This window comes from Streptopelia decaocto (assembly GCF_964273445.1).
Source record: "Streptopelia decaocto genome assembly, chromosome: 4".
Lineage (NCBI taxonomy): Eukaryota > Metazoa > Chordata > Aves > Columbiformes > Columbidae > Streptopelia > Streptopelia decaocto.
Genome location: NC_138658.1, coordinates 24236199 through 24250426, shown reverse-complemented (window position 1 = coordinate 24250426; position 14228 = coordinate 24236199). Strand labels below are relative to the sequence as shown.

Sequence of the window (14228 nt, the reverse complement as noted above, 5' to 3'; positions counted from 1 at the left end):
GAAGAGAAGTGCACAAGAAATGTAAATATTATGTAACTACTTACACTGAAAAAAAAGGAGAGCACCATTAGGTGGTTGGTTTAAAAATAAAATAAATTTTTTTTAAAAAACAAACAACCAAAAAACCCCAAACAAAACACTTTAATTTCTTGAGTTTAAAAACTCAAGAAGTAGTGCTGAGATATCTCAATTGTAGGAGGAGAGCAGCTGTCATGTGCTTCCACCGTCAGCTTGCTCTCTGCAGTGCCAGCTTGGTTTTGGCGTTTCTAATCTCTCCTGCTGTCTGCGCTCATATCTTTTCTCTGTTCTTGTCAATACCATGCAGTCCAACTTGCCTAACAGAAAAGTGATGTTCCTGCATCTTTTTACTAGCACTACCAGTTGTCTTGTATCTGACTCAGCCATCTGAGGGTGCCAGCTTTAGCCTGACCAGGTGTCCCCATGTCCCCATATCCCTTATCCACTGCTTCCCATCCCAGCCATTGCTGGGGACCGAGCACCTTGGGAGAGGATGTTCTTCCTAGTGGGACTTGGGGAAACACAGTGGCATTTAAAATGCCAGTCAGAGAGCTGCTCCCACCACCCTCAGTCCATTTCTCACCTCTGATGTAACAACAGTAATCCTAAATATTATTGTGTTGTTGTTTTTTTTTTTTTTCTCTAAAGGCTTATTGTGAGGTTACACTGTGTTGGCTGGGGTTTCTTTTCCATGCAAAACAGAGGCAGAACCGCCTGCACAGGCTGATGCTGGGGGATGCTCTCTGGAAGAGATCTAGGGGAAAGATCTTGGTCTTTTGACCCATGGCTAGCAGAGGTTGCAGGGGATCAGAGTCCGGTCAGAGTCCTGGCAGTGGGTGCTGTTGGGTGTGCTGGTGCCACCAGTGTTTTGGGGCCGCCTGAAGAGAGGGAGGTGACCTCAGGAACGAGCGGCTGGCAGGCCAGCAAGTGACCTGTGTTATAAAAAGGCCAGGCATGCAGAGCTTGGTGTTTGTCCCTTTCTCACACTGTGGCACTTGGAGCTGTGGCAGCACCAGGTCTTTGGGGGCTGAGTTAAATGCAGGTCTGATGTTTAAAAAAAAAAAAAAGAAAAAATATTATGGCAGTTGTTGGAGGTGCCTAAAAAAGGTTGGCAACATGAACTCATATCTAACTGGGGACAGGGGTATAATTTTGTCGCATGTCAAGAGGAAAATACATCCCACAGTATCTGTGACAGCGGCCAGGTAAAGAAGAAGAGGGAAAACATCTGCCAAGGATGCATGTGTGCCTGAGAGCCAGCACCTCAGTGGTGCCCATCTCGAGGGTGAGGGCTGCAGGGAGGGTGGTGGGGCCAGGGCTGCACCAGGGCATCTCTGCATGGAGGCGAGGAGGAAGGAGAAAAAAGATGCTCATCACACTCAGCACCGGTGTGGTCCTTGCACAGTCCACATGGTCTGCTAGCTGATAACGATGGGGGAAAAAGGCAGGAGATTCTGGAGGTGCAATTAAGTAGAGTGGTCTGTCTGTTTTCACAAGAGGCTCTGTTGAGCCATGGTGGCGTCACATCACAGGGGATGATGTTGTCTGGGGTTGATATACCCTAGGCAAATTCAGATAAGCTGCCGGCTCAATCCTGACCCTGCTCAAGTTTCCTTAAGTCACTTATTCTGCAGCGCCAGTGTCTCCTGTGAATCTCTGAAAGCCCGCAGCTGTGTCCCCTGTGTTGTGCCTGCACCTCTGGCAAATTCGAGTCCCTGCACCAAGGGGCCATTGCAGGTGACAGTGGCGTTCCAGGGTTTTACATCAGGACAGTCCAGCTGAGACGTGTTTTGCAGGCTTCTCCTGCCACAGCAGCCCACCCATCCCCATCTGAAGGCTTCTTTCTTCTACCCAGAGCAGCAGAAACACCTCCTCCCAGCCAGCGAGGACGTGCCAACACTCCTCACAGAGCATGAATGCCATCATTTACACTTCACCCCTAATAAAACACCCGTACGCACTCTACTCCTGGCCCCTCTCCCTGTGGCCATACCCATCATCTGTGGCTTGGCCATGGGGAGAAAACAGCTTCGAGAGCAGGGAACGTGTTACCCTCTTCAAAGGGGTATTTGCACTTGGGGCATGTTTTTATTAGGAGACCGGGGGTGTTGTCGGCACGGAGAATTTAGCAGCAGCCAAATCCAGGTGAGGAAGTCAACTTCCTTCCGCCCAGGCTGGGGCCAGGTGAGGGGCAGGAGCCAGGGGCCACACCGGGCATATGGCCAGTCCTGTCCCAAACCCCCCGGGCAGAGAGGTGCAGGTGCGGCATGTCAGGGTCTGTGCATGTGTGTGCACATGGGGGTTTGCAAACTCCTACTTGTATTACCTGTGAGTGAGGAGAGGTTATCTGTGCTTCCAGCATACCGTGTTGTTTGGAGAAGATAATCTGTGCTACATCTAGAAACCCTGGGGTATGTGCGGTGCATCTCTGTGTATTCTTATATATAATTTTATACATGTGTCCATGTGTATTTATGCCCATACACATGCGTTGTTGCCCATGTTTTCCAGAGCAGAGTTTTTGTCCCCTGGCCAGCAGCTCGAAGAAGCTCTGGGGGTGCTGCTGTCCTTTTGTGCTGAGGCTTGTTTCAATCTTCCCTATGCACCTGCATTCAGTATTTCCTTTCTCCCTTGCCCATGTGCATAGGTGGGCATGAAAATAGGTATGTCAATCATAGAATCTTTGAATTATGGAATAGTTTGGGTTGGAAGGGACCTTCAAAGCTCATCTAGTCCAATCCTCCTGCCATGAGCAGGGACATCTTCACCCAGATCAGGTTGTTCAGAGCCCCATCCAGCCTGGCCTGGGATGTCTCCAGGGATGGGGCATCCACCACCTCTCCTTGCAGAATGGCGCTTTGTGCTTCTGCCCCAAAGCACAGGGGAAGCCTGAGTCTTGGCAAGGGAATGATCACATGTGGGTTTCAGCACCCTTCCCCATGGCACGGGGCAAATGCCACCCCAATTGCACACGTTAGGAGGATGCCGCCCCTGGGACGAGATCCAGTGCTCGGCACGGGTGATGCCATAGTTGTTTGCGCGCGCGTGTGTGTGTGTGTCACGGTGGGAAGTGTGTGAGAAGGGAATAAATTTAGCAGTCAAAACACAGGGCCGGCACAGTCAGTCATTAGCTGCCAGCCCGTCTCGTCATCCTAAAACCACAAGAAGCTTTTTTAGGGCCGGCGTCCCGGCGGAGGCCAGAGGAAGTGTGGGAGGCCGGTTCCCGGTGACACCTCCGCGTGGGGCAGTGCTGCCCGCTGGTGCCATTGGCTGCCCCCGGCCCGGGGCCGGTGCTGGCCAGTGGTTAAATGCCCGCACGGCCACGCCGGGACACACAGCCTGGGACATCCCACTGCAGGCAGCCAGCTCGCCCCATCCCCAGCACTGGAGGAGAGTGCTGGTTTGTACAACACCTCGAGGTAAAGGTTTTGGTTACTTTGGGTTACTTTGGCATTGCCTTGAGTGAAAATGGCAATATTTGGGGAGAGGGGTGGTAGATTTGGGGACATACTTTTTAGCAGGGCCTGTTGCAAAAGGACAAGGGGTGATGGTTTTAAACTAAAGGAGGGGAGGATTCAGGCTAGACATGAGGAAGAAATTTTTTAAACTCAGGTGGTGAAACACTGGCCCAGGTTGCCCAGAGAGGTGGTGGATGCCCCATCCCTGGAGACATCCCAGGCCGGGCTGGACAGGGCTCTGAGCAACCTGATCTGGTTGAAGATGTCCCTGCTCATGGCAGGGGGGTTGGACTAGATGAGCTTTGAAGGTCCCTTCCAACCCAAACTATATGATTCTATGGTTCTCTGATCAATGGCATTGCCCTTGCTTTCTGCAGCAGCTACTGCTGGGGTTGGCAGAGGGTTCCTGCTTCTGAGGGGCTTTTCCCTAGGATGCCAGACTGACCAAGAGGCCACCAGGGATGTGGCTCTCTGCAGGGTTATCTTACCAGGGTGCTCTGCTTTTGGGGACCATGCCAGGTGGGAGGCACAGCTCTGCAGCCAGTGGTCTCAACGTGCTGCTTATTCATGGCACCAGCTCCCATTTTGGCCACCAAGTTTGGTGGGGTGGTGGTTGTCATCGTCATGGGAACAGGAAATTTGGATGATACTCTTTAATGATTCTCAGACAAAAAGTCTGTAAGAACATGACCAGGTATTTCAAACTCCAAACTAAAGTCCCTGTACAGAAGATGCCAGGAGGTGGCACAAGAACAAATCCTTGGCTCGTTTGATGACATTGTCAGGCTGGGCGTCGTGTGCTGGGATGGTGAGGCTGTGTCAGTCAGAAGGGCTTTGTGGGGCATGTGAAAATACTTTGCTCCCCTTTGCAGCCGCAAGGACCACAACCAACATGAGATCTGTGTTCCTGGTGCTGTTCCTCTGGGCTGTAGCCTATGCCCACCCTGTAAGTACCCCCTGCACAGGTACCCAAACCCCAAGCCCTGGCAGTTTTTCCCCACCTGAGGTACACGGCTTAACTGCTGGTCACTGATCAGATGTCTCCTGGATGTGCTTAGGTGCCCAGCCAGGATCCGACCCGTCTCCGACGTGGCGCCCAGCAGGAGGTAAGGTGGGGGGTGCTCCTGAAAAAGGGAGTTTCTGTGCTCTGAACCATCATGGTTTGGGCTTTTCTGGGTTGCTTTATTGGTGGCTGTTTTTTTCTTGTATCAGCAGAAACAGGTGAAGGGCTGAGGTGCAACCAATGAAAAAGGCTTGAGTGCTTGCATGGATTATAGGAGCAATATGTTTACTGCAATAGCAGTAAACATGCAGTGGCATTTAAAATAACTGAAGTAAAAACTTCTTCACCAAAATGGCTGCCAGACATTGGAACAGGATGTGCAGGGGAGTGGCAGAGTCACTGTTCTGGAGGTGTTTAAAAGACACGTAGATGAGGCTCTTAGGAACATGGTTTAGTGACAGTGTTAAGTTAATGGTTGGATTTGATGATATTGAGAGTCTCTTCCAACTAAAATGTTTCTATATTTTGCTTCCAGGACAGAGCAAATGAAGGTGACATCAATGATCTGGGTGGTGGAGATGGCAGACACCCTCCTGCCCATGCGGAGAGGGGAGACAATGCCCTTGCTGGAGATCTGACAGGTGGGAACGCTGTAGGCAAGGAGCTCAGCAGCCGAGATGAGGGAGACAGAGCTCGGGAGGTCCAGCACCTGAATCAGGTGGACCATGAGGACACGAATGCCGGACGGGAGAACAGCCTTGGTTTTCTGGTGAGTGAGAATAGAGGGGTGTTTTGGTCTGCCAGGAGACCCAAATTTCCTGTCAATCAGGGCACTGCTTGGCCTGCACGGTCAGCAATGCCAAAAGTTCCCATGACTTGTGAGCCTTCACAGTTGTCTCTATTTGTCACCTCCTTAGGAGGAAGATGCACGTGATGCTGCTGATGGTGATGATGGAGAGCACCCCGGCACTGGACGTGATGGGCTTCCCCAACATGCTGGTGGGCTCCTGGATGAGGAGGACGACAGCGGGGATGACACCTTTGATGCAAACAGGGAGGAGGAGGAGGTTGGCGAAGGTCCTACTTACGTGGCCGGTGTCGATGGAGCAGGTGAGGATGGCCATGACTTTGGCCGTGGGGATGCTGGGGCTGGCAGAGGGCATGGTGACAGCAGCAGCAGTAGCAGCAGCGAGAGCATCAGCGCAGATCACCGCCAGTACAGGAACTACCGCGGCAGCTGGTACGAGCGGACCTACAGGCAGGGAGGGGGCAGCAGCAGCAGCCAGGAGGAGGAGAGCTATGACTTTGAGGATGAAGCCATGCAGGGTGACGACCCCTCTGTCTTCGATGGCCCTGGCAGCAGCTACAGGGGGCATCGTGCTGGTCCCCGTGCCCTGGGGAGCAGCCAGGAGAGCATCCGGAGGGCTGGCTCTTACCGCTGGGAAGAGGGCAATAGCAGGTCCCCAGAGGTGGAGTATACTCAATCAGAAGAAGACAGCCCATCTGTGGAGGACAAGAGTCAGTCGGAAGAGCCCACCAGCAGCCAGTCAGAGGAAAACAGCCCCAGCCAGTCTGAGGAGGAGGAAGGGGACAGGGAGGACAGCCGCTCCAGAGAGGCTGAGGGCAGCAAGTCCAGGGATGAAGAGCTGGGAGACTCCCCAGAGGACATCTCCCAGGAGGTGGTGAGCACATCAAGTGAGCACAGAGACAGCCAGTCCCAGGAAGGGCAGGAGGACCAGGAGTCTGCTGAGGACAGGAGCGTGCCGTCTGTACCCGACAGCAAGTCTGAGGAGGAACAGGGCGACCAGAGCGAGTCTGGGGAAGATGATGGTGATCAGAGCCAGTCTCCAGAGGACACCAGAGAGGAGTCACAGGAGGACAGGAATGACTCCAACCCCGATGGGGATGTGCCAAGCACATCAGCTGAGAGCCAGAGTGCATCGCCAGAGGATGATGGCAGCCAAGAGGATGATGCGGGTGAGGACAGCAGGTCCACGGAGAGCAACAACAGTGAGTCCCAGGAGGATGATCATGATGATGATGATGAAGAGAGCCACTCCCAGGAGGATGCCACCCGTGAGTCCAGCAGCCGTGGGGATGACAGCTCACTGCAGAGCCTGGAGAGCGGGAGCCGCAAGCGGCGGCCGGGCGCCCTCCGCAACAAGCCTGCTGCTGACTATGATGACAACGACTGCCAGGATGGGTACTGATGTGCACCTAACACTGTTGTCAGTGCTGGGGGGCACTGGGGTGGGGGGGTGTGAGGAGGGGTTTAATTTATTTGCTGTATGGCCTGGTTGACTTCTTTCTGAGAAGATGCTGTGGACAAAATGGAGGTGGTTTCGCCAGGCCTCCACCTGGGCACCCGGCACGGGGCGTGAAGCAGGAGGTGATGCTGGACATGGGGAAAAGGCCAAACTGCAGTGAGAAAAGCTGTTTCTGATACCAAACCAGAGAGCAGCTGAGAGTTGTGAGTGCCAATGGGGTGATGCTGCCCACTTGCTGTGAGGGCATGGTGGTGGCTCACTGCTCCAGGAGCTGTGCCTGGGTGTGCCCAGCAGAAGAGTCCCTGCGCTCACACCTCATATTTACCTACCACTGCGCTAAAAGCATCTGCCCAGACTCCACCGGTAGCTTTCCCTTGGCTCCATGTCCTGTACATAAGGAGGAAAAGCTATAGCTGGTGTGTGCGCGTGTGGCGCATGGGCTCAGCAGCGTGCGAAGTACCACTTTGGGATGGGATGTATGTAATATTTTTGTAAGAAATGTACAGAAAACATTATATTGTATTATTTTTTTTTTTGCATTGATGGCACTCATATTTCAAAGCTGAAATGTACCCTGGTGATTTCCTTGCTTACCATTAAAAACATCAGACTCCACAGTGGTGTGGTTTGAGGTGTTGCTGGTTTTTGTCTCCTGGGGGAGTCGGGTGCTGTGATTTGGATCCAGGCTGGAGTCAGCGGGAAGCAAAGGGCAGGCTGTTTGCACAGGACACTGCAGCATGCTGGGGATGAAGGGGAAAGCAGGCACTGAGAGGTGCTCCCACCCCCCTCTCCCCCATTTCCAGGCACCCCAAAGGCCAAGCTCTGCCCCAAAGTGAGCCAGCAGTGGGGGGAAAAGCTGGTTAACGACCCCAGTGAACTGCATCTGGGGCTTTGCTGTGTTATGGCCACCACCTGCTGCAAGCCAGGGCTGTTCTGCTCTTCCCAAGGCATAGGGGCTCTCCCAGACCACTGGCTCTAGCTGCCTGTGGTGGCCCCAGCGCCAGGTCCGCTGCAGCAGAGACACAGATGAGCGATGGAAAAGGGCTTATCATGTCCAGGTAGATCCAAGATTACTTAGTGTGCCTTTTATTTTTTTCTTCTACCAGCGAGCAAGTAAACAATACGTTATTTGTTTAAACATCCCATGCAACCTCTTCTTACCTGTTCGTGTATGTAGAACAAGCCGCATAGTGTGGGTGTTGGAGCTGATGGAGAAACCCGTGGGCTGTTGTGTAGCTGCACGGTTTTGCAGAGAAGAGATGTGGCTCCGCAGGAACAGTCTCCAAGGAGGCAGTGCAGGTGGGTGCATGCCTTTCAGCTGCCTAGAGTCAGCGCTGTCATTGCTGGCTGTTGCAATACCGAATTAAAGAACCAGTAAAGAAATGAAAACTTTTTTTTTTTTTTTTACTACTTATAGCAAAACTGCAGTTAATTTGTAGACTTTTTCCACCACCACAAAAGCCGAGAGCTGAACAGCTCGTGGTTTTAGTGGAATTTATGTTTCAATTTCCACCATGTGTAAGCTTTTTCTGTTTCTGTATAACATCAGCTCTAAAACGTGCAGCTTCTCTGTGCTACCACCCTAGGAACAAGCCACTTTCCTGATCCTGCCTCCTCTGCCCCCCACTTCATGGTGGATACCTCTGCTGCGACTTACCCCTTAGTTTTTGGACCCCTTGCGTTAGCTGTATGAGGAGTTGGGGTTGCTGTGATGGTGATGATGATGCCTGTCAGGGTTGCAGGTACCAAAATGCTGGTGCACAGCCCCATACCTGGGGTGACAAATAACAAGCGTGGGTTTCCTTGCAGCCCAGAGGTGCAAAAAGAGCTGGGTGACAGTTGTCACTTTGGTTAAAAATTGTAGTAATGGCGTGTTTGCTGGCTCATCTGTGTGGCAAAGGGCACTGCTGTGAATTCTCCCATGCCCAGCAAGTGGTGCTGCTGCTCAAGCAACCACGATATTTTGGTTGCTGGCTCAGCTATGGGGCTGGATCACATCCCAGGGGCCATGAGAGGTGGTGCTTGTGTGGGGATGGTGACCAGGAGGTTTTATTCGGGCCCCTCATGGAAAGCGAGGAGCATCCCACAGCTCTGTGGTGAGCCCAGCCCATGGGCAGGATGGCCAGGACATCGCGAGGATGGGATGAAATTGCTCTTTGAAATGGTTGTCTGTTGTTTTTTGTTTGTTTGTTTGTTTTTGTTTTGTTTTGTTTTTCAATTTGTGCACAACTCTCTTTCCATTCCTCATCTTCCTGCGAGTGGCACTGGGGTGATCAGCAGTGCTGCACAGCCAGGGACAGGCTACTCACCTTAGTCCTCCAGCAAAGGGCACGGCAGGTGCTCCTTTTCTTCTTGTTTCATGCACAGAGAGAAAAACTGGGGTGATTTGGCATTAGTTTGAGCGGGAGGGCCACGTGCCTTGCGAACAGGGCACACAGCACGTGGGTGCCCTTTTGTGTGCCTTCCCAGGGACATGCTGCGGTTGCACGTGCTGTGGTTGCACACATGTCCCTGCCAGCAATGCCCGAAATTTGCCTCCTGCCGGCTGGCTTCTCCCCAAAGGCCAGGGAGCTGGTGCCAGGGCTGGCTGCCGCCTGCCGGTCCTGCTGGGATGGCTTCCTATGAAACTGTCCCTCATGGGCATCGCAGCTGGGAAACTCAGCCCTTGGCTTGGGAAACCTCCTGTCTGGCTACAGGGACATGCCGAGCACCTGGCAGCACGTGTCCATGAGGGTGGCTGGGTGTCTGGGCACACTGGTGGCACTGGGCTGTCCCCATCATAGAACCATTTTGGTTGGAAAAGACCTTTAAGATCATCAAGTCCAACAGTTAACTTAACTCTGGCACTAAACCTTATCCCTAAGAACCTGATCTACTGGTCTTTCAAACACCCACAGGGATAGTGACTCCACCACTTCCCTGGGCAGGCTGTTCCAATGCCCAACAACCCCTTCTGGGAATAAATTTTTCCCAGTATCCAATGAGAACCTCCCCTGGTGCAACTTAAGGCCATTTCCTCTCATCCTATCACTTGTTACTTGGGAGAAGAGACCAGCACTCTTCATCCTACGAACTCCTTTCAGATAGTTGTAGAGAGTGATAAGGTCTCCCCTCAGCCTCCTTTTCTCCAGGCTGAACAGCTTTAGCACCGAATGCTGTTCATCCATATACAAACGCCTTCAGCAGGGGCTCCATGGCAGGGGGCACTCCACAGGGTGAGGTTTTGAATGGCCAGAGATAACATGGCCAAAAGATGCTCACTTTAATGATTTTAAGTAATTTGTAGCTCATGTCCTCGGTTTTTGCGGCATGTGTGTGTCTGCAGAGAACATCTGAAGTGAGTGTTCCCGCTCTGCGCTGGCAGGTGGGCACGAATATCAGCTGGGAAGGTTGGCTGCAGGCTCTGCTTCTGCTGGAGGTAACCCTGCTTCCCATTTCGGGTTGATTGGGTGATGAAGTTGTAAAGGTCAGCTTGCCCGCTGGGTTAGGCAAGGATAAAAAAATGCCCACATCAAGGTATGCATTTTTCTTGTTCACCCAGATGACAAGTTTTGCATGTTGGGCGTGGCCTGTGGAGCTGAATGCAGTGAATGATTCAGCATTTGGGGTTTAAAGCAGAAATTTTTGGTCACATTTGGGTTTGTGAAAACATGAGTCTGCGTCATCTTAAAAGAAAGGTTTCTTCTTGTTTATTTGTTTTTGTCCTTTTGAAGAAGAAGAAAAAAGAAAATATATATATATTTTTAATAAGTAGCCGGTGTGACTGCAGCAGTGAGAGGCAGCAGTGCCAAGCCCGACTGCAGTGGCTGATCTTGAGGTGACAACAGCAGGCAAGCTGTGTTTGTTCAACCCGTGTATTTTCCTGACTTAGACGGGAGAAACAGAGAAACCCTCATGGCCCATGGAGCACACCCTCCACCCAGCATCAGCGTTTTCGGTGGTGCAGCTGAGTGCCCTGGGCTTCCCATGGCAGGCTGCAGTCAGCTGCAAGCCTTTTCCTTGGCCATTTTTTCAATCTTCAGCAAAATGGGAATATCAGTGGAAGAAAAAATTCTCATGAGAATGCCTCTTCTTTGCTCCCTGTGATGGATTTCTGTGATGGGAACTGCTCCTTGCCAAGCACGCGGTGAGACTGGGAGAATTTGCTTGCGTTTCTCTGCCCTTTTCAGCAGGAGAAAAAAAACTCTGACGGCATCGCCACTGCCGTCAGTCTGAACAAAAGAAAAGTCTCAGCCATGGGAAAACAGCCTCTGACCTCAGTGAAAACCCCAAACATCACAAACCTTTCGAATGCTCTAAGGAAATTTTTCTTCCAGCTTACTTCAATGTCATGCACTTGAATGATAAACTGGCAGAAAAAATCTTTTGTCTCCCTTTAGCTCAGCCATGTCCTGGGAGTTTTGTGATGCCCTTGGTGCCGCCCTGAGGATTTGGGCACCACGGGATGGCACATAACATGCGAGGGTCAGCATCCACCGAGGCTGTCAATATCCGCGCCGCACCTCTAACTCGCTATGGAGATGTACAAGCTGCAGAGCGAGCAAGTGGTTTGCAGTTCAAGTTTTATTGTTTTCATCCCCTGAATTACAAAGCTGCAAAGGGCTGCTCTTTTGTTTCAGCAGTAGGAATCGGGTTTCTATAAGCAGGAGCTGGACCTGCAGCTGGGGAGCAGAGATCTCCCATCCCAGACCTGCTGCTGTTTCACCTGTAGAGCAAAAAGTAGGTTCCTTATAGCATGACAGCTTTCCAAGCCTTCTTTTTCAAAAACCTGATTGTTAAGGTGCTTATTGCAACAGACATGCACGTGTCTGTGTATATATGGTTACATGTACATGTGTTGTGCAGCTCATGTGTGCACACAATAACAAATAACTGGTGCAAACTCAGCACTTACGATGCTGCCCGCTGTGCTTCTGCTGTAAATGGCAGCTTTTTAGGCCCAAACGCAGGGTTTGTGCAGGTTTGAGCAGGGCATGCACTGATGGGGAGGTGGGAAGCCTGCAGAGCGTGTCTCCACACCATCCAGATGTCTGTCTGTCCAAAGACAGTGATTTGACTCTGCAATAAACCTGGGCTCTTTGCCCGCTCTGCTCCTGAAAATGGGCCCTTTTATTGAGGTTTATTTATTTTTTTCCCCTCTCCTGTTTCTGTTGTATGGTTGTGTTTGAGGGCTCTCACATGTGGATGGAGGCAGCAGACTGGTGGTGCGATCAGTTGTGGTGACTTATTCTAGCTGATGTGCATAGTTTTTTCCTCCTGGAAAAAAGGTTAAAAAAGAGAAAAATAAAAATAAAAGAAAGAAAAAGAAAGAAAAAGAAAGAAAAAGAAAGAAAAAGAAAAAAGAGGAAACACGATATACAGATGTTGCTCAAGCACGTTAGGACCTGGGTGGTGGTGGGAAGTGCTGGGATTTGTGATAACCCTGTAATTTTGCCTCTGTGATTTGCTGTGTTTCTGTTTCCCAGAGTTTAGGCTGCCTCAAAGTGCTTCGGGTTACAGAGCTGCTTGTGTCCCACTTCTTGCCAGGTGTGTAGAGTTAATTTGCTTCATCTGCTTTCCTGCCTCAGAGAAGAAAAAGAAAATAATACAAAATGTTTAGTTGCAGAAGGCCAATATATAAATATTGTGTACTAATAACTAAGGTTGACACGTGCTGCATTTTAGGTGTTCAGCCCTCCCGCTTTTATTCTAAAATTGTCTGTTTGCAAAAAAATCACAAGATCTCTGCCTGGCTGATGTTGGTTTGCATTTAGGTTTGTGCAGTGAGATGTACGGGAGGTGAGAAAGGGGTCCCAAATTCTTACATTGTCGCTGGTGCACCCTCTCCTTACTCATCGCTTTGTGGCTGTTGCACATGTGCACTCCAAACCCTGACAGCATGTGGGGAGAGGTGGGAGCTGGGACAGGGGTGGCCCCTGGTGTCCCGCACACACATTTTGAAGGTGTCCTGGCCACCATGTTGCATGGCAAGAGTGCCCCTTTCACAGGCTGCAGCCAGCACCTCAGCTTCTCCCTGACATGCCCCGAGCATCCTTCTGCTTTTGCTTTCTTTACTTATTTTTGTCCCTGAGGTTTCCTTCCAGAATAGCTCCAGGGCGTGGAAATAGAACGGTGCAGCCCTAACCACAGCCTCGGCCCCGGGCAGTTTGGGAGCGCACTGCTCTGCTCAATGACCGCCCTGCAGAACTAATAATTAAATTTGGATGTAGGAGCCGTGTCAGCCTGCTCCAGGCAGGGACGCTCTGACCGTGAGGTCTCCTTGGGCAATTACACCAAAACCCGACACTGTGCCCCTGCCACGCCATCCCGGGTTTGAGCCCACCCAGTTGCAGCACAAAGCTGGTGCCAGTGGATGGTGCAGACCCCACCAGCGATGGGTCTGTGAAGGGCTCAGGGATCAGGCTGCTGCCTCACAGTATGGCAGTGTATTTGTGCATGTTAAAAATCAATGGGAGCACAGAAGGGAAACCATTGCATTTGCAGGTGTGGGCTGTGTGCTGCATGCCTGCCTCATCCTCTCATCCTGCTCCTGAAAAATGTGGTTTTTTTTCTGTTGTCACCTGATGGAACATCTCCTGGAGGAAGGTGAGATGTTTTGTTTCCAGCTGTTTGTCTACAAAGGCGAGATTATTTTCAGGAAGCTGTCAAATTCCACAGCCACTTTTAGTAACAGCTACCAAATGTTGCTCTTGGGCAAAACAGTGACTCTTCCAAGCCCTGCTGCCTTGGAGAGCTGGAGTTCTTGCAAAAGCACTAAGAGAGCCAATGCTCCAACTCTGAGATGTGATGCTTTTTAAAAATTATTTATTATTATTTTAAATGGAAATGTTTTGGGTGCGTTTGGCCAGCAGTGCCGCAAGGGTTGTTGCTGTCAGTGGCCTGCCCGGGCAGCGCCCGCTCCCTGGCCTGAGAGCTAAACATAGATAATGGTTGCTCTTCGGCACACGTTAATTATCCCGCTGCTTTTTAGGGATCTTGGGTGAAATATGCATCTTTGTAGTCAGCTTTCTTTTTTTAAGAAGGCTGGAGCAGCAACCCTTTAATTACATTAAAAATCACCTCCCACGAGCACCCTCTGTTCCCTGGTTCTGATTAAATTTAAGCTCAAAGCTTGGTGCACACTTGCCGCTCTCCTGAACGGGGCAGCCTGTGACAGCACGGAACCATCTCTGCCCTGTGTGCCCCACACTGAGTCCCCCAAGGGCAAGCCCTCCAGCCACCCCAGCCCCATGTCCCTCATGGTGTTGGTGTTTCTCTTTACCAGAAGCCGCTGTGTTGGCATTAGAAAACTGCATCACTGAATTTTTTTTCTTTGTGTGTGGGTTTTCCTGGCCCGAAGCACCGGCTGAAAGTCATGGCCAACTCCAGGCCTCCCTTGTAATTACACCTCTCCTCGCAGGGACACAGCGAGCTTTGAAGCCCATGGGGCAGGCGCAGCTGCACCCTACAGCCCTGGGGTTTGCAGGTGGCCCAGATTGCCAC

The 14228-nt window shown here is 51.3% G+C and overlaps 1 protein-coding gene across 1 annotated transcript; it reads left to right on the top strand.

The window, feature by feature from the left end:
* The first annotated feature begins 3421 nt into the window (after positions 1 to 3421).
* Positions 3422 to 7361, top strand: LOC309438843 (uncharacterized protein). The gene is made up of 5 exons (XM_082050764.1): positions 3422 to 3437; positions 4349 to 4422; positions 4535 to 4582; positions 5015 to 5248; positions 5397 to 7361. The coding sequence occupies exons 2-5, from the start codon at positions 4369 to 4371 to the stop codon at positions 6687 to 6689; spliced, it is 1629 nt and encodes a 542-aa protein (XP_081906890.1). The 5' UTR covers positions 3422 to 3437; positions 4349 to 4368; the 3' UTR covers positions 6690 to 7361.
* Positions 7362 to 14228: the final 6867 nt, after the last annotated feature.

Excerpts from the sequence above, each read along its gene's own strand:
- LOC309438843 (XM_082050764.1), top strand. The coding sequence starts at position 4,369 with ATGAGATCTGTGTTCCTGGTGCTGTTCCTCTGGGCTGTAGCCTATGCC. Across the intron at positions 4,583-5,014 it reads GACGTGGCGCCCAGCAGGAG|GACAGAGCAAATGAAGGTGA; the intron begins GTAAGGTGGGGG and ends TTTTGCTTCCAG. Across the intron at positions 5,249-5,396 it reads AGAACAGCCTTGGTTTTCTG|GAGGAAGATGCACGTGATGC; the intron begins GTGAGTGAGAAT and ends TCACCTCCTTAG.